The sequence below is a fragment of the Nelusetta ayraudi genome, unplaced genomic scaffold (genome assembly GCF_046127955.1).
Source record: "Nelusetta ayraudi isolate G7.1 ecotype Tasmania unplaced genomic scaffold, CSIRO-AGI_Nayr_v1 ptg000056l, whole genome shotgun sequence".
Lineage (NCBI taxonomy): Eukaryota > Metazoa > Chordata > Actinopteri > Tetraodontiformes > Monacanthidae > Nelusetta > Nelusetta ayraudi.
This window is the reverse complement of record NW_027466106.1, coordinates 1,183,351-1,201,957: the sequence shown is the minus strand read 5'-3', so window position 1 is coordinate 1,201,957 and position 18,607 is coordinate 1,183,351. Positions and strand designations below refer to the sequence as shown.

The following is an 18,607-nucleotide window of genomic DNA, read 5'->3' as shown; positions in this document are numbered from 1 at the left end:
CGCTCCTCTGTTTAAGTAGTGGCCTTTGTCCCCGTGATGGAGTACCTGGACCTGTTCAAACGCCACTTAATATGACTTGGACAATTCCAGCCAGACACTTAATCTCATCTGGAGTGTTTTTCCTGCCAAAGTAAAAAAAAAAAAAAGTCACTTGGACTCTGTCTCAGTACGCAAAAGCCGAAAGGACTTGAACTTTTTTTTAAGTTTTCGCAAAAAATACAGCTGTCAGGTTCAGACCTCGAGTTCATTGAATATTGCTGCAGATTTGTTTGTTTTTTCATAGATTTGACGTATACTTGGACGCCTTTAGAGTCTACTGTAATTTAGAAAACGAAGGCAAGACCGCACCTGTCTTTGTGAGAGTGGTCTTTTATTGAGTGAAGGAGCTCTTTATCAATTGCAGTAACAGCGTTTAAAAACCAACTGAACTATTTGTTACCTTCCTTTCTCTGTGCTTGTATTATTTTGGACCCAGCAATCGTGTCGGGCGAACAGTAAATTGGAAAAATATATTCTAGTTCCTTACGCATGAGTTATTAAATGGTTTGAGCTCAAAACCTGGACCATATATCCGTTGTTACCAGGCAACTGACTATTGTCCATTTATGCCACAATTTTAATGAGTATCCCTGTGTAACTCATTTCCTAAATTGCTTTGTTTGGTTTTTCAGATTAATTAACTTTCATCCTACTACAATGTTATTCTAATATCTTATTTTTCTCCTGGACTTGTTGAGTTTTGCTTAAAAGAGGTCACTTCTGTCAATGCTGCGAGTGATACTTTAGTTCTTTTACCAAGAGTAAAGCCGCCGTTGCGTGCACGCCGCCGCACAGTCAGACGTGCATGCAGGCGATCGGCAATAAAGAATATTTTTGTGCGACTAAAGGGCTGAAATCCCATCCTTTGACTGAGTGGACGCTTTTCATGTTTGACAGGTGTTTTTATGTCTGGGATCCCATGCCAGACTCCTCTGAGGCCAAACCCAGTGGCAGATCATACATATTTATTCGCCATCCAGCCTCTAGATTTCATTGTTTCATCCTCTTTTGACCTTTTTATTTGTACGCGGCGGGGGAATTTCCCGGCAATGTTGCCGTCACTCCCCGCAGCTGGATCCTCACTGCTGCCTGCCACACTCTCAGAAGCATCCACAGCGACGACCGCAGCACGACCCAATAGCAGGAATAGAAATTATCTCCCCTTTTCCAAAGTCGGCTAACTTTGCCGTGAAGACCGATAAGGCTTCTAATAATAAGAGCTTCATGCTTGGTCGTGGACACTTTTGACTGAGGAAGTAATTATGCTGAAGTAGTTTATCAGCGGCTGTGCGGTGATTTGCTGTCTTTGTGTGATAAAGAGGAGCTGGTGAGGTATGTCCTTTGTCTCAAGCGTCCTCCCCAACCGGTCTTTCTTTTTTTTTTTCCATCCTTCTATCCTCCCCTCCTTCCGTGGCCATTCTCACCCTCCGAGAGGGGAAACCCGAAGCGGTTTTCAGAACACATGCGCAGCCGTCCATCCCTCGGCCTCGCTCGGCCCTCCCCACTCTCCTCAAATGTCCAATCAGGCTAATTTTAGTCCCGTGTTCGAGGGCCCTCTGTTAAATTTGGCATGTCCCAACCCGTTGCCGCCATGCAGATCCCTTTGTGCTAAATGCGTGCGGGGAAAGACATGCGCCGTTCCGTGCCGGCGTTCCCATTGTGACTGCGGTTAAAAGGTGAGCCGCCATAACTGATGGAAAACTAGAGATTTAGCAGCCACACAAAAGCCCCTGGGATCCAAAATGGTGGCACATTCATTTCAGTGGAGTTGCTCACTCAGTGCATACGTCAAAAAATTTTGCGGGTTCTGGGTTGCTTCCGCATTACGAGGCCAACAAAGCATGTACAATAGTGTCAATAGTACCTTTTTAAATTTTTTTTTTTTAAAGATTAAAAGATCATTCCTTAAGAATATACGTAAGTAATATTTATTATGAACAGTGTTTCAGGTCACAGTTGTCCAGGCGTGTTTTTTTGTTTTTTTGTTTTTTTTGCATTATGGGAAAAATGCTTTTTGGGCCGCATGGGTTTTTTTTGGCTTCAGTATCTCAAGTGGCCACTGGAAAGAATTGCCGCACCACCATACCGCCAGTCCAGTATCAAGCTCTCATAATACATCCATGAGCTGCATGAAAGACTGCAAATGTAACCAGTTGGTGGAACACTTCTTTGGCTTGGAACTGCTGGGGCAGTGACCCAGTTGGACACAATGTTAAAACCCTTCGGCACTGCAAATGAAAAGCATTGATTGCCTTACACCGCAATATTCTGTCGGAAAAACACTCTAATTTGACATCCATGCAGACGCCAAATGGCCAAGTACAGTCTGCTCCAACCTGGCGACATCAAGTCCCCAACAGGACTGAACCGTCTTTATGCAGGAAGTCTGTGGCTTTGTATTGCTTGTTATGTAAAAGCTGTTACGTCTCCTTAGCTGTGATGTCGCTCCCGGCCTGTAGCTACAGTAATGAAATCTTTCTGAATGTGTAAATACAGACATGTTTTTTGTCTTTTTTATGTCACGTAGCTCAGGCCTCTCGGTACAGTGAGGACGTGATGGAGTTAACAGCTCAGAAAACGAGGATGCGAACGGCCTGCTGTTTGTCCGCGCTGACAGGAATGAAAAATTGAGCGAACAAGCCTAAAACAAACTATTTTTTTTCAACGCGGAAACATTCAGAATACTAAACGGGCGGAGATGTTTGTCTTTGCATAGAGAGACAGACAGTTTTGCCCGCTTGCTCACAGTAGATCGCGGACGCGACTGTCCGTCACAGTCGAACGAGATTAAAAAGGTGAAAACTTGTGAAAAAAAAGCAAGAAAGAGAGACGAGGGTGTAGATCCAAGTGTTAGCCTCATTACATCACAAACAAGTTGCGTAACCGTCCCTGTCTGCATTCTGTGTAATATTTTTTTCTCTTTCTCTCGCTCTACACAGGCAGTGAGATGGTACCCATGGACACCCTGCGTCCTCGCTCCTTCGCCTCCGCCCAGCGGGCTTCGGCCCTGCGGCGGCACGCCAACGAGCCTCGCCTCTCCATCAGCCTATGCGACCTGAGCCTGCGGCAGCAGGAGGCTCACCTGGAGGAGGAGGAGGAGGCGGCAGACGACGACGAAGATGAGGAGGGGGAGGTGGAGGTAGAGGAGGAAGATGGGCTGAGCCACGGGCCACAGAACTCCCAGAACTCCCAGCAGTGCTCGCTGCTGCCCAGCCACCTGGATGGCGAGCTGCACTTCCACCCGGTGCACGGCGTGCACGTGACGGCGCTGGACAAGCACACGGTGGCGCGGCTGGAGCAGCGCGGCGACGAGCGCACGCTGGTGTTCACCAGCCGGCCGCTGCGAGCCTCCGAGACCGTGTTCGTCAAGGTCAAGGCCGCCCCAGCCGCCGCCCGCGCCGGCTCCCTCTCCTACGGCGTGACCTCCTGCGACCCAGCGACACTCCGGCCCAGCGACCTGCCGTCCAGCCCCGAGTCACTCGTCGATCGCAAGGAGTTCTGGGCGGTGGGCCGCGTGGCGTCGCCACTGCACACCGGCGACATCCTGGGCTTCGCCGTCAACGGCGAGGGCGAAGTCGCCATGAGCCACAACGGCACCAGCGCCGGCGTGCAGCTGTGCGTGGACAACTCCCGGCCGCTCTGGATGTTCTACGGGCTGCACAGCGGCGTCGCACAACTCAGGATCCTCGGTGGGTGGCACCTCATGTTCACGCAAGTGATGCGCAAGAAGACCCGAAACCGGGTCGGGCTAAACCAAGTCAAGACATTTTCACGTTATTGGTGGGGCGGGTCAAATAATGTACCATGAGAATGTAAAGTCTCCAGCAGACCACGCAAACCCAAAGTGCATGGGGATAGAAAATGGATGGATGAAAATAAATCCATTTATATGGATATACTATTATATTCGGTAATATTACAGTTAGGTTAAAGCATATGTTACATAACCTGAATGCACCCTGACGCAAACATCACGAAAGCGGCAAGCGGCACCACAACAGCAAACAGAGAAGAGAAAGATTAGCGACTTTTTGGACTGTAGTTGGAAATAGTTTTATTGTCTTATGCTGCTATATTCTAATTGATTTGCCCAAAGAGAGACACTAGGGTTAATGCAGTAAATGGGTTATGTTAATGTTCTGTTTGTTGATTCTGTTGGTTGTTTCATTCACTTGGCACTTGGACTTGACATTAGTCCATTAAGGCTGTTTGCAACCACTTTTTTGACAGCATAAAAAAGCCGTGTACATATTGGTAAGACATATTGGTCTATCTGATGACAGGCGGGTTGTGGGCTGAGGCGGCTTGTGATAATTGATGCGGTTCTGCAGGGCAACCTGGGACGAGTCAAACTAATGATAACATCGGGACCCATGGGTCGTCAAACAAACAGAGTCTATATTTAGCAAAGGAGAACGGAAAGCTTCCCAATCCCACAAGTTGTTTCCCTCTTTTTCTAAATGGGTCTTTGAAGCACGTCTCAAAATCATCTCCGGAATGGTTCCTATAAAGTGCAGCGGAGGTCGTCCGGAAAGGAGAAGTGTGCCAGTAGCGCTGGGTTTTTGGGGGTATGGTGTTTGTCAGATGGCATCCACGTGAGGGCCAAGGTCGAGGATCTTAGACGGCGCTCTGTCTCAACCTGGTGCCAGTGTTTTGACGGCGCCGCTGTTGAGTTTCAGCTTCAGATTTGTCACATCTTCCTGGACTTATATAGGATACGGTGGCTAGAAAACAGTTCTACAATTCAGCTGTGCGGTATAATTTTATGGGTCATGAAAAGGAAAATGTGGCCCTTACAGATTAGCTAGATTAGATATAAATCTTCTCGGGAAGCAGCCTGGCCAGGTGGCCTGTTCACTGTAAAATTTAGTGTTTATAAAGGGAAGCTGTAAACACAGGGCTAAATTTGCATTTTCCTGAATGTCCATAAAGAGCTTTAAGTGAGGGATATTATCCTTGCGAGGCAGCGCCACTGCTGCCAGAGATGAAAAATGAATAATATAGGACCTTTAAATCGCCTTTGGAGGATGATTTTCCTACTCAGCGGAGTCACAAAATATTTTCCCGTCCTTTGCTGTCCAGACGCCTCTATGGCTCTTTCATCAACTCATATATATCTTAGGGATTTGCATCCTACTCGCAGTGTTGGAATACAAATGCAGACTCCCTGCGCCTCCGGTCGCCTGCCGTGACTCACTTCAGCAGATTTCGAGCGACGACGCAGCCGCGGCTAAAGGAGATTCTGCCTTCTCGGGCTCGAGAATGCATGCATGTATGATGCATGTGCAAATACTGTGGCAAGATTTTCCTGGACTTATGGGGAAACATTACTTTGACTCCTATTAGTCCTATTAGTTTGACTACTAAGTAATTTCATAATTATTTGCGCTTGACGCAACGCAGTTTTAGCAAGTTAAGTCACATCTGAGTGAAGAATGAGTGAAAATAATGGGATTTTTAAAGTCTATAATTCTTTATAAGTCCTCTTTTCAACACCGCAGCCGCATTGTGATGTGAATGTCAAACTGAGAGGACTGTGCTGTGGGCATTTGAGTGTGTTTTATTTGTTTATTGGAGGAAAAAACAACATTTGAATTCCTTCCCCTTTCAATCCACTCTCCCTTCCATCACAACATTTTCCTGCAATTTAGTTGACGGTAATGAAGTTCCAGTGAGTTAATCCCCTTTTAAGAAGGAGCCCACTTTTCCGAGAAAGACATCATCAAAATACGTCGGCTTTTTCCTTTATTTATTGGCGTCGCCGGTGCCCCATCAGCAGTAACTCCCTGTTCATTTCGGAGACCAGAATTTCGCCTCTGCTCTCTTTCATCAGTCAGACCAGGGCTGATGAGGTTATTTCTGTCTTGCGTGGGCTCCCCAGCGCCCGGCGCTGTGTACCCAGGGAGGGGGCCAATGCGGCTCCTTATGCTTGCCTCCATATGCATTATTAAATTATAATTGCATGGTGGGCTGAAACGCCGGGTTTTCCACCCACAGCTTCTTCCCTGAGCAGCGATGCACCGAGCCCCCCACCCACCCACCTGCTCCCCCCTCCCTCGACGTGATTCTCGGGGATATGAGCGCTCGTGGCGCCGTTACCCACTCCAGCTGCGGGGAGCGCATTTGCGACGTACCTCCCCCAGCCCACCCCCCCCACCCCATCACATCCCTTCCACTCACCCACTCGCTGCAGTAGCCATGGAAACGTCTAGCCACCGAGGCAAGTGACAGTTTGTCATTGCCGGGCGCCGTCAGGCCTGCGAAGCGGAACAGATGAGTCTTTTGCTCTCACGTGGCCTTTTTGTCCGTGTTACCTTAGAAACTGAGATTTTCCAATTTCCTGTGAGACATTTAGAGCCAATAATGGCCTGTCATGTGTTTCCTCGTCGCAGGTGTGCCGCTGCCTCTGCCGCCGCCACCGGTGCTGCTGCAGGCCTGGCTTTCCTGCACGATCACAATCCCACAGCCCTTTACAATCAAAGACATGCACTGGCGAAATGCAGCACCCCAACAAAAGGGGGCGTACTCTAGGCTTTTTGGTCACAAGGGCGGAAAAAGCTATGAAACAGAATTTACAACACAAGGATGGAACAAAGTTTTTTACTTCCGACGATGAAACAGAGTTGTTTGAAAAATGAATTGAGGCCTAATTCTTATGAACCGCCATGTGTAACCAAGTTTGCGATGGGCTTTGGGGTGTTTAATGCACGGCAGAGATAGAAATAGCCGCGCGGAGTCCGAGAGGGGTTTCTATATTTGATAAGCCAAGTATTGAAAGCAGCCACACATACACGCACAGCTACAAATAAGCCTTGTGCAGGGTCGGCATAGCCAGACACCTTCCCACGTGATGATTCCCGGAGACACAGCCAGCAGTAAATTCATAATCTAGGAGAGGAAAGGTCCCCGTCGTGAAAGGGCAGAAGAACAGAGCCGAAGGTGATCCATTCTTCCTTATTAGAGGCGACCAAGACAACAACCAGAGGGCCGTAAAGATCCAGGAAGGCTGGGGAGGGTAGTAGGGATGGGGTAGGGGGGTTGCCTTTGAGCGCCTCCTCCCCTATTGGGCGTCCGACAGTCCGGACGAAAAGAATGCTTGTGCAACAGCGCCGCTGCAGACGTGGATACTCGAACCCCACCGAATGTAAATAAGGTGTTTTTCTTGGATTGCGACACCGCGTCCTCGCCGGCTTTCCAACATCTGCTTACGTTTTTCGGCAACAAGCCGCTCGTTGCATGAGCGGAACGGCTACTGCTGCTTGTTTACGTGGGAGCTGAAACTAAGACGGGCGTGGTCGGGAAGGAGAGAGGCGGCGTCGGGGGTTCTGGCGAGCGCAGAGTGAGATCCATGCAGCGAGATGTATACACCGCCGTACTGAACTCGACCGCATAAATGCAACTCTTTGTTTAAAGCATGCTCTGTTTGCCGCTCCCTCTTCCCCAAGCCCCTGTGCATCCCAGCGCTACATTTTTGAGGAAGAACATTGGACACACTTCGTAGGGAGCCAGTATTGCCAACTTAGCAACAATGTTGATCTATTTATATTAATGGTTTAGGCCCCTCTAGCAGCTAGCGACAAATCTAGCAATTTTTTTTGCTGCTCTTGGAGACTTTTGGCACATTGGATGTGAAACCACCTGTTGTACTTCTTACCTGCTCACAAATAATGCTGCTGTGCCCCCCGGGAACATGGCATTGGTCCGACCTCCCATTGGTCCGACAAACTGCGCATTAGTCCGACCTCCCCTAGCCCTGACCCTAACCATAACCCTAACCCTAACCCCAACCCTAACCCTAACCATAACCCTAATGAAACGTCAGACCAATGCACAATTTGTCGGACTAATGGGAGGTCAGACAAATGGGAAGTTCCCGTGTCCCCCTACCCACAACAGACAGCCCCATCCTCCCGTGCTAGTCCCTCCCAAGCGAGTCGGAGCAGATGTTTTTACCCCAGTAGTCCAGTCTGGAAATGAATTGCACTTTGTGCAGAGACGAAAAAAACAAAGAAACTAAAAAAAAATGTAGACTGGTTTCTTGTCTCTAAATGTTGTGGTTAAAATGGTTCTTATTGACCATGGTTATGGTTACTCATATGTTACTTTTACTTGTCACTTGCTGTTGGCTCCTTCGTGGACCAATAAGTCATAAAGGTTGAAAAACCAAACCAAATTTTAGATTAAAAAAAAAGTAATTCCAGCCTGATTGTCTCAAGGCAAACTGTAGTTCTAAACATATCTATCTAAAATTTTATTTGTCTCTTCCATGACGTTAGTCCGCTCCCATGCAGCCATGTGTCCATTACAATGACGAGCGCATGATTCATTATGCAAATTAGGCAATGACTTAATTTAGTGACTTCTAGGACAGCCAATAGCTACTTTTCTCACAGGGGAGTTGGCAGTACTGTAGCAAGCGCGTTGTCACAGCAGCAGAATCATGTTCCCCGTCACAATTAGTTAAAGTCAGTTAACATCCGTGGAACCCAGGCCGGTGTTCTTGTCCAGACGAGCCGCCGGTGTGGAAACAGTGACGGCAGACAGCAGAATAGACAGTGGGAGCAGCTGGTCTCCCACCCAGAGGGGCTCACGGGCTCTGACGGAAGCACACCGACTCAAGTGGCTCGCGCCTCGCTTACGCACACCCACACGTTAAAAAAAAAAAAATCACAAGTCATCTACTCACCGACAAGGGAAGGATCTGCGTCTCCAAGACCGACTCGGGGGAAGCAACAAGATTTCCACCATCTCCCATTTCCAAAATGATCAGCACAGACTCTCTTTCTCTTAACAGCCCCTGCAGGATATCCAGAGTACAAAATTACAAAAGCCTTATTCTGATTTGGATCTGCGGTTCAGATGTGCTGTGTTGTGGTTGCATGTTTTTATTTATTTTGCAATAACAGAGTAAAACAATTGTGCAGAATTGCAAAACTCTTGGAAACTGTATCACAATCTAGAGCAGTTTTCATCAGGAGGTGGAACTTTCACTTTCTTCGCAACTGTTCTGGCAAGTCAGCTTTGGTGCATTCTAATGTGGCTGGCAACAGTTTCTGCTCGTGGGTAATGTGTTCCCGTCCTCTGAAGCAGCTCGGCAGCCTTAATTCATTAAGACGACTAAATAATGCATTAAACAATGCTGATTCATTCCAAAGCTCATAGCAAATAGTATATCAAGTATTTGTGGTAACATTTGTCTGGTTGATACTGGGGGTTTTCTCGAACTTTAGCTAAACCACCTCTGTTTTTCATCTCTACTTTTATCTCCCAGGCTCCTCTTTGCACCCAGACCCCAGAGGAGGCCTGTCACTCCCCAGCACCCCGTCCTGCACGCCCAACTCACCCACGATGCTTTGCAGCGGCAACTCGGAACCAAATCTCAGCAAACCCCTGAGCATCAACCTCAACTCGAGCCCGAGCTCCGGTTACCACACAGCCTTTTCCTCCTCCACAGGTTGGTCCACCCTCAGTTAAAGGTTAAGTGTGTAATATTTGGAGATTTAAAAGGAGAAACAGCAACATCAAGTGGCTACATTTTAGATTGCAGGGTCTTTCACCCTCCCTGCCCCTCCTGAGCCTGCCAGTGAGCTACAGTGGCACTGCACACCCAACCCAGGAGGTTTATTTGAAGACGCGAGCAGTCACCCGAATTACGAAACGTTTTTGTCGGGCAGCTGGATTGTCCTTCGAAATATGGTTGTGCAAGATGGCAGCAAACTGGGGGCAAGACCCTTGCTATATGTTATCTTCATATATATAAATAAGAACCATTCTATGGGAAGGAAAACCAAATTACTTTTATTGTACTGTCATTATACACTTTTATTAATGTATTTATGGGCAGTATTTTAGGTTTTTACCAATATAAAAATCATAATTCGAGCCAAATATTACACACTGGACCTTTATTTTTCACATTCCTTCTCTGAAATTCTTTGTTTTTTTCAAAAACCTCTGACTTCCTGATTTTTCATTGCTTGTCTGTTAAGGAACGACCCCAGGCTCCCCGGTGCCTGGCCACCCCGAGTCGCCGAGCTTTCCGTCGTGCTCGAGCTCGTGGAGCGACGAGTGCACCATCTGCTACGAGAACGTGGTGGACACGGTGCTGTATGCCTGCGGACACATGTGCTTGTGCTACGCCTGCGGCCTCAAGCTCAAGAAGATGGCCAACGCCTGCTGCCCCATCTGCAGGAGGACAATCAAAGACATCATCAAGACCTACCGCAGCGCATAGTAGGCGCCAGACGGTGGACGGTGTCTGTATGTGCGTGTGCGAGAGCGTGTGTGTGTGTGTGCGCGTGCGTGATCGTTAAATCAAAAGCCATGTGATACTTTTGTAAAAGACGGGAGTTTCGCTTGCGCGTGCGATGGTGGCTCAGGTACAATAGGACTCTTTCTATCCACGTCATACAAATTTGCACGGGAAGCTCACGGTACCTCCCTCCCCCTAACCCTCACAACCCCTTACCCAGCTCCGCTCAACGCCGTCACACCTTGACTCGGGTCACGATGTGACTCAAAAGAGAAGCCGAAGAGCCGTTGTGACCCAAGAAGTAAAAAGTTCATCCCCAGTTACCATGGCAACCTCCTGTTTGCTCTGCGGTTGGTTTAGTGCTGGCTAGCTTGCTAAGATCTAGACGGAGAAGTGGTAGAATTCACTGCAGAATATAATCCGGTGGCTTTGGTCCTTCTTTTATCCAGGTAGCACTAGTTTGATTGATTGATTGATTGATTGATTGATTGATTGATTGATTGTTAATCAGAGTTGAGAGAAAAAGTCGTAAATGCTTCAGGGACCAGTGCAACTATCCATGCATTTAAAAAAAAAAAAAAAAATGCTCCTGCCACAATCGAACGTCATATGACAAATGCCCCCAAAATTAAATGGGAACAAAGTCTAAGGTGCATCTAGGGGCGCTTGGTCAGGTATCTCATCTCCTTTGTGGGATTCCGTGAGCTTAAGGCAAGGTTTAAAGAAAAAAATAAAGTGTGCACGTCATCACCATAGAAGGTCAAGCTGGTGGTAAATGATGGAGGGGGAGCGAGGAAGGAGGCTTTGCAGGAGGAGAGGATGTTGTATGTTTGGGACAGAGAGGAGGAAGGGGCACCTTGGCGGCGCGGCTCTGTGTCTGCAGTCTGTTTTAAGCACAAGTGTTTTGCTCTCTCGGGCACGACAGACACGCCCAGCGAGGCTGTGCAAGATGTTGTGGGGTGCCTGTGCAGGGTTTTTTTTTTTTTTTTGCACATCCAGCGAGGTCGTCTTCGGATGGAGACCCACTATAGGAGATTGTGGTGCCCACTAAAAGAGCACACGCACACACACACACATGCGGCCGGAGTCACGTTTATCTTAACAGGATGGAAGGAGCAGCAGGTCGGAGACGGACTCAGGTCGATTCAGGTTTTACGAGCCGCAATCTTAAAGGTGCGTGGAAAACATGCGATACACAATAAGTAGGTTGAAGGTCATGGTGGTGACGTGACTTGTGATGGTTTCAAAAAAAAACAAAAAACAATAATAATAATAAAAATAATACTACAGAGCCTTTTTTGCTTTTGGTTTTGCTGCTGATGTAGAAACCAGGGAGTGAGTTGACTATGCAGACATTGTTAAAAGGAGTCATTATTTCAGAGGCGTCGTTTCCTTTAAATAAACGCGCTACAGAGATGAGAGAGGCGGATACGTATCGACGGCTCAGTTGCACGGCAATAAAGTTTCATGATGACCTAAACCGAAAAAAGTTAAATAGCCACCTCAAAAACTTGTTTTATACACACATATACATGTATATTTATATATACATGTATATGTGCATGTGTGTGTATATTTATATATACATGTATTATATATATAAACACATATACATGCATACATATACTGTATATGTATGTATACATATGCATACATAAATATATATGTGTGTATGTATGTAGGTATGTATGCGTGTATATAAAGGTATGTATATATACATATATACATATATATAATATATGTATGTATATATATAGACAATCCACAAGACTCCATTTACTCCGACTAACACATTCTCACACAAATCATCCACAGATGACACACTGAACTGTGCAGATCATAACTGTATAGTGCACATTCTGATATTTGCATCAACGACGTAAAGTGGAGGGTGGGAGTCGCCCTCGTCTCCTTTTTCCTTTTTTTTCTTTTCGAGGTTGCCGTGTTGCTGCAGTCGGTCGTGTTTCCAGGCGTGAAGGCGTGAAGGGAAATGTGTGCGCAAGCCAGCGACAAGGATGTAGCTTGTTATTGCGGGACAATGTGAGCGTTTCATTTTGTGAGCATTTAATTTGCATATCCGTTTCTCAGTGCTCAGTCGTCTGCCAGTAAAACTCCAAGGACAATTTCACCAGACACATTATGAACTGCTTTGAATCCTTAACAACTGCAAACTGGTTCTTCTTTTTTTTCACAGGTGCTATTTTGGCCCTGATGAAACATTGCCCTGTAAAGTTCTTGTGTCCTTTTTTATTGTCTTTTTGTTTTCGTCTTGTGCCGAAGATGTTTATTTGCCATTGTTAAGGGAAAATGTGATTCTTTTTTTTTTTCATTATTATTGCAAAACTTTTCAGTCACGGTTTTCTTTTGTGCCTTTTAAAGATACAAATGTGGGAAGGTTTCGGTGCGATAGGCTCCTCACTGTGAAAAACCAGGAGTCGTGCCGAGGCTCGAATTCATCGTGAAGTAATTCTCTTCTTCTCTTCTCACACAAGCTGGTCGAAAAAAAAAAGATTTAAAAAAAGACTGCCAACGCTGAGGAAGCCAACATTTTAGTGAGCTAGTGTGAATTTATCTGCCGCTGAAGATCACTTTGTTTCCTCCGTCACCACGTTGTATGATACTGGAATCCTCAACCTTATCATTGCTTTGTTAGAACCTGACCAAATATGTACTAGCTGAATTTTACCTGTTGCCAGCGATTTTTGATAGAAAATTAATGCTATTAATAATTTAGCGTGATAATAGCTGTACATGTTGAAGTTTATTTATTTTGACAATGCTTACATAATGAAATTCCACTGTTTGTTTTAACATGTAGAACTATGCTACCATAAAGTAAAAAAAAAAAAATATATACATTGTTTTTGATATTGCTGCACTGTTGTGTTCCAGATTTAAGCGTTCAGTTAAGAGATGTGTGAATGAGCTGATTTTCTCTCAAAGGATTGTTCTGAATATTAATTAGACGTCATATTTTCGGACATAATTCCAGATGCATTTTAGTTGACGGATGTTGGACTCAAGTGTTTTACCGATGTATCATCAGTTTGATCTTGCTTGAACTTGGCAGTGATTCCTGGTTGTAAGTCACACTTGTATTTGTCGATGACCTTGTTCACAGTGTTCTGCGACGTGATTTACCACAGTGGCCATGAGATGTCTATATATTCCACGTGAACACGTTGTTTACTAAACCTTATTCTTCTATTTAAAAAAAAAAAAAAATGCATTTTTATTATCAACATCTCCTCTAAAAAGGCCTTACAAGAGATTTTTGTTCAGAAGAATTTGATTTGTAATCATGGCATTGAATGAATAGATGACTTTGTCCCACAGCTGTGTATCTAAATTGTGTCATAAGTCTTGCAGCAGCATAGCAAAACTGCTGCTGCTGCCATACAGTTCCCATTTGGACCTCTTATTTTCAAGTGTGACCAAGATGAAAAAAAGAGATTGGTTTTCCGACAAATTAAAAAGTAGGAAGTATGTGAAGATGAGCATTGTGTGCTTTGGATAAGAAAATCAGCTCATAACTTTCCTAGAATTGGAGTTTCTATTAGTTGTTTAAACATTCTTATGGTGGTTTAATTATGTTCAGATTGTTAAATAAAGTTTAAGTTGGGAAAAAAAATCACTGCGTTCCTTGTTTGTTGTTGTTTTTTTTTCTTCATTTTAACTATACAGGAAGGCATTTTTTTTTTTGTTCACTGTGTTTTATGCACAACAGTTGCAGGGAGAGTGGCTGCGCGTCCTGTTTCAAGTGGGGTTGTGAGAGGCACTCGAGGCCTGGCAGTGCATCACCTACCTGCAGCGCGCTCTCAGCTTGCAGGAGCAGAGCTGGACTGACAGACGACGATGAGCCAGGAAACAGAAGCACCCTCAGCCTCCTCGCAGAAGTCCTACCACAAAACACAAAACATCCATTTAACGTTCTGTGAATGCATATCCATCTTTGCAAAGCTACAAACTAAACCGTGTTGCATCTGACTCGTCCCCACTTCTCAACCAATTGCATGTTTGGGTCAGATAGGTCTTTTTTATGTCAAAATGTACTCTTGACTCACAGAGATTGGTGTGATGAAGACATCGTCACTTTTCAGACAGAGCAATTGACGATGATGACACCCAGTGAAACACTCAAAACTGTTTTTTTTGCACACGCTCACATTGTCGTTCCCTGCAGCCGTGGTGGCGCGTTCGTGCATCTCTGGTTCACTGTGTGGGATTTTAGGCACCATATATGTTATGTTTTGGCCAGGGGCTGGGAGGATGACTTACACACACACACACACACACATATATATATATATATATATATATATATATATGAGTAACATTGTTAGTTAAGGCCAGATTGATTCATTCAATATACTGTAGGTCTTCCTACCAGTTTTTGACGTTGTTGTGGATGTGGTTGTGTTCTCCTCAGGCATGCAAAAAGAGCCGCTGCCTCGTGTAGTCAGATATTAACTTCAGGTGTGCAGCTCATGAAGGAGACTCCGTGGTTCTCACAGGGTTTTTTGTGTTATTGTTGTTGTTTTGGCAAATTAAGTTAATTTAAGGGTGGTGCAATGGTTAAGCACTGTCACCTCACAGCAAGAAGATTGTGGGTTTGATTCTCACCCAGAGCATTTCTGTGGGTTCTTTCCAGGTAGTCCAGCTTCCTCCAACTCTGCAACGCTAACTAGCAACGCTAACTTTACTGGAATAGAAGTGAATATTTACTTGATTTACTGATGTTTGCGTTGTTGGAATATCATTTACATGGGAGTTAACTGAACTAGTCAGCAGGTGGTTGGCCCAGCGGAAGGGGCTCATCAAAGTTAAACCTCTGGTGGTGAGTGAACAGGCCTTCTAGAATTGAAATGCTGAATGGGAAATCCGCTGTAATTCTTCTTTTTTTGTTTATTTTTGTGTTTTCTGTTTGTTTTGCACATCAAATCTTCCAGTTTCTCACCGTTTTTCGTGCGTTGGTCTGTGTGAATAAAACACTGTAATCTTCTTTGCAACCTTAGCCGTGTTTGTTTTTCCCCTCGCTGGACAGGCAGCCTGACCTTTTATCAACAACGGTCCTTGCGGCTTTTTTAATTGGCTCTTTCTTTGTTTGTCTACTCTGAATGTTTTCTTTCTGGCCACCCAAATTGTGCAGTTCACTGCTCCCTTTTGCTTCTCCTTGCCCTGGGTGCGACCGCCGTCTACACCCAGGTAGCGCAGCGAACAGGCGCCGGCACCTTGTACAACCCCTCACTTCAAACAAAAGGGCGCTATACTGCTTTGACTTGGACTCCATCGGACACACAAGGGACGAAGGGGGACGGGGGAGCTGCCCACAATTTACTTTACGCTTCAGATATACACCATACAATTAGCTGATGTAACCTGGGGAAACTTTACATTGTGCAACAGTCAAACTAACAGCAGAAAAAAATTCAAAACAAAAAAAAAAAAACAACCCTGCCCTCTTTCAGACAACGTGCCCACCAGTAGTACACTTGACTAGCACTCCTGTGCGTACTATACGTATAACAAAGGCAAGGGCTTTTAGTAAACAGCCATAACTCAGGGGGAAACTGTTTATAGTGGTGGTATGTAGACCTGGCCGGAGCGAACATCATCTGTTATTTACTGCCCCGGCAGGCGGGACTCTAATGCAGCGCTGTTTTTAGGCTGCACTCCAATAGGCACACGTAGAGCGGCCATGACGTCTGGACATGAAACAGGCATCGGCGGCTGCCGCTCACGGCCGAGTGTTCGCTGGGTTGAGAGGTAAATACACAGCGCGGCCCCACGACAGAGATATGAATACAGTATATGTGACTGTTTTCAGTGTACACACAGAATTTCCACTCAGACCTCTCAGTGAACCTGGCTGGCTGGCTGGCTGCTGCTGCTGCTGCTGCTGCTTACCGAAGGACGAGATGAGTCGAAGCTGTTTTTTGGCGGGCGACGCTCTCACGCGCCGGTTTGAATCCGGCACTCTCCTCCCCCTTCTCCTCCTCCCCTCCCCCTCGTGAAATTTGTATTCCAAAACGTGCAACGCTATTGATTATGAATTTAAAGAGAGCATCAGGCCGTCAGTTTTTTGACTCGGCTCCTCTGTTCTAGTTAAGGCGTTAAGCTTTTGATGTCAAGCGTGATGTAAAATCTTTGCCTCGGTCAGATTTCGGGTGTCGGGTGTCGGGGGGGATGCACTCTGAGAAGGAGCGCAATTATATTAAAAAAGTACAACTTTGCTCAAAGTAGCGCTCTATTGAAGGATGCACCCCTCCGTGATCTAATTACTAGGATGAGACAGACAGAGGGGCAGGGTCGATGGGATTCTGAGCCGCAGCGGCACCGAGACCCTGAGTGCTGCTGCCCCCTAGAGGCCAAGCAACGGATCATGCTACAACCTTTGCACAGAGAAGATGGGAAAAATCTGTAATGGACATCATGAAGATCTACATTAACGCGAAATATGACTTGAAATCGACAACAACAACAGGATGTCTTGTGGCCATCCCTACATTCTAGGAAAAATAAAAGTTTTCTTGTTGTTATAGCAATACGTGATGATGACGTTGTTTCTTTATTTTAAGATTTTTTTATGTTTAAATGTCTTTTTTTTCTTCTTTTTTTTCAAAGAAAAAAGTGTACCTCCCTTGAGGGCAGCCAAGTGTCCAGTAACAATAAATGTCAATCACTAATCAGTTATCATTTGTCAAAACTGGCTTATATCCAAGTCATCAATATTTACACATAATTAAATCTAAAGTTATAGGCACACAGTTCAGTCTATCCCACCTGCCTGAAGTGTCGCTTCCACTATTCCGCGCTATGTTATTTGCATTACAAAAACTAGAATCCCCTCAGTGTGAGTCAAAGGCAAACAGATATTTTCAGCGCTATTCACACAGCCAGCAGGCCAAAATGTTATAAAGATCATCGGCGGGGACCCATAATTTAGTTCCAACTCAGTGACTGTGGCAGTGAGTGTAAAGATCCAAACAGAGGAAACAGCCAGCGGGATGGACATATTTCACATTAAATTCCTGACGGCAGTAAATCGTATTATATCTGGGGCACTGAATCCAATATATCAGCAATATGGAGGTTCTGACACTGGAAAACCGCATCAGTGTTTTGATTTTGTTTCTCTCTGAGTTGAAGGTAACACTGTTATGTACCGCGCCTGCAACAGAAACTTTTGTTCTGTCATTTTGTGCTGAATTAGGCGTCGTGGCAAATAAAGAAAAATACATTCATGTATCTAGTCCAGATCAAAATCATCAAAAGCATTTTTGCAGAATCAGTATTGGGCTATCCTTAATGAATTATCATTTTAAGATGTATTAAGCATGGCAAACCTTTTGGAACAACCTCAATCCTTGAGAAATGATGAGAATATGAGAAATAATCCTCCTGTGAGGTTAAGAACCCAGAGAAAGTTTTTGGAAAGGCAAAACTTGGAGGCTGACTGCGCAAACTGTATATCACATTCAAGCAGCTGGAACACATTTGTCACCGTGGGACATTATATGTGTATATACATTCCATTGGTAAAGTTTGTTTTTGTTTTTTAGTGTTGCCAGGTGCAGAAACTTCCTGTAACCCTGCGCTATCCTGCTCACTGGCCTGTAGAGAAAGTCAGTTGCTCATGAAATCCACTGAAGTTTTAAGACTGACTAAAAACACTGGAGGTTGGCAAGATGGATGAGCTGGATCTCAAGAGTGGAGATCTCAATCATCCATCTGCTGCTCGAGGTTAACACTTGGAAGTATCCACGCTGCAACCGCAGCTGGACGCAGTTATCATCCTCATCGTGATGTTAGTTGCTGAAATTCCGAGTGATGACTGTCATAGGAGAAGAATCGCGTATCCATTGTTGCATGAATGAAAATGTCGCCCAGTGTGCAACTGCAACTTTTTCTGGCATGGTCATCACGGACAAATTGAGGTCATGAGGTAATAAATCTTATTTATCTGTAAAAGTGAAATATTGATTACATTTTATCAGCACAAGCTATACACGTGTGAAGACAAACACGCGCTAACAGCTAAAGCGTTGATCCGTTGTTAGATTTCGACATACTCGCAGAGCTCTACATGCAGTGAGGCGTGTGAGAACTTTCTCCACATATTGCTGCTTTTCCGACAGCCCTTTCAATTGAGTTTTTTTTTTTTTTTTTTTTTTTGGAGAGCATCAGTGGAAGCAGCACGCTAAGAGGACAAAACATAGTGAGCTGGAGAGGCTTGGATTGATTACAGTTGAAGGCTAAATGGACTGGTAGCAGTGGGACGGAGGGGCTGAATGAAGTGGTTTGTAGAGGGACAGA

At 45.3% G+C, this 18,607-nt stretch overlaps 1 protein-coding gene across 1 annotated transcript in view; it reads left to right on the top strand.

Annotated features, from left to right (window-relative positions):
* The window catches only part of neurl1ab (neuralized E3 ubiquitin protein ligase 1Ab), a 31,985-nt gene extending 18,063 nt beyond the window's left edge, over window positions 1-13,922 (top strand). The window contains exons 4-6 of the mRNA XM_076038292.1: window positions 2,979-3,728; window positions 9,311-9,493; window positions 10,029-13,922. Of these exons, the coding sequence (XP_075894407.1) occupies window positions 2,979-3,728; window positions 9,311-9,493; window positions 10,029-10,273 (1,178 nt within the window). The 3' untranslated portion in view covers window positions 10,274-13,922. The remainder of the gene's footprint in view (window positions 1-2,978; window positions 3,729-9,310; window positions 9,494-10,028) is intronic.
* Window positions 13,923-18,607: the final 4,685 nt, after the last annotated feature.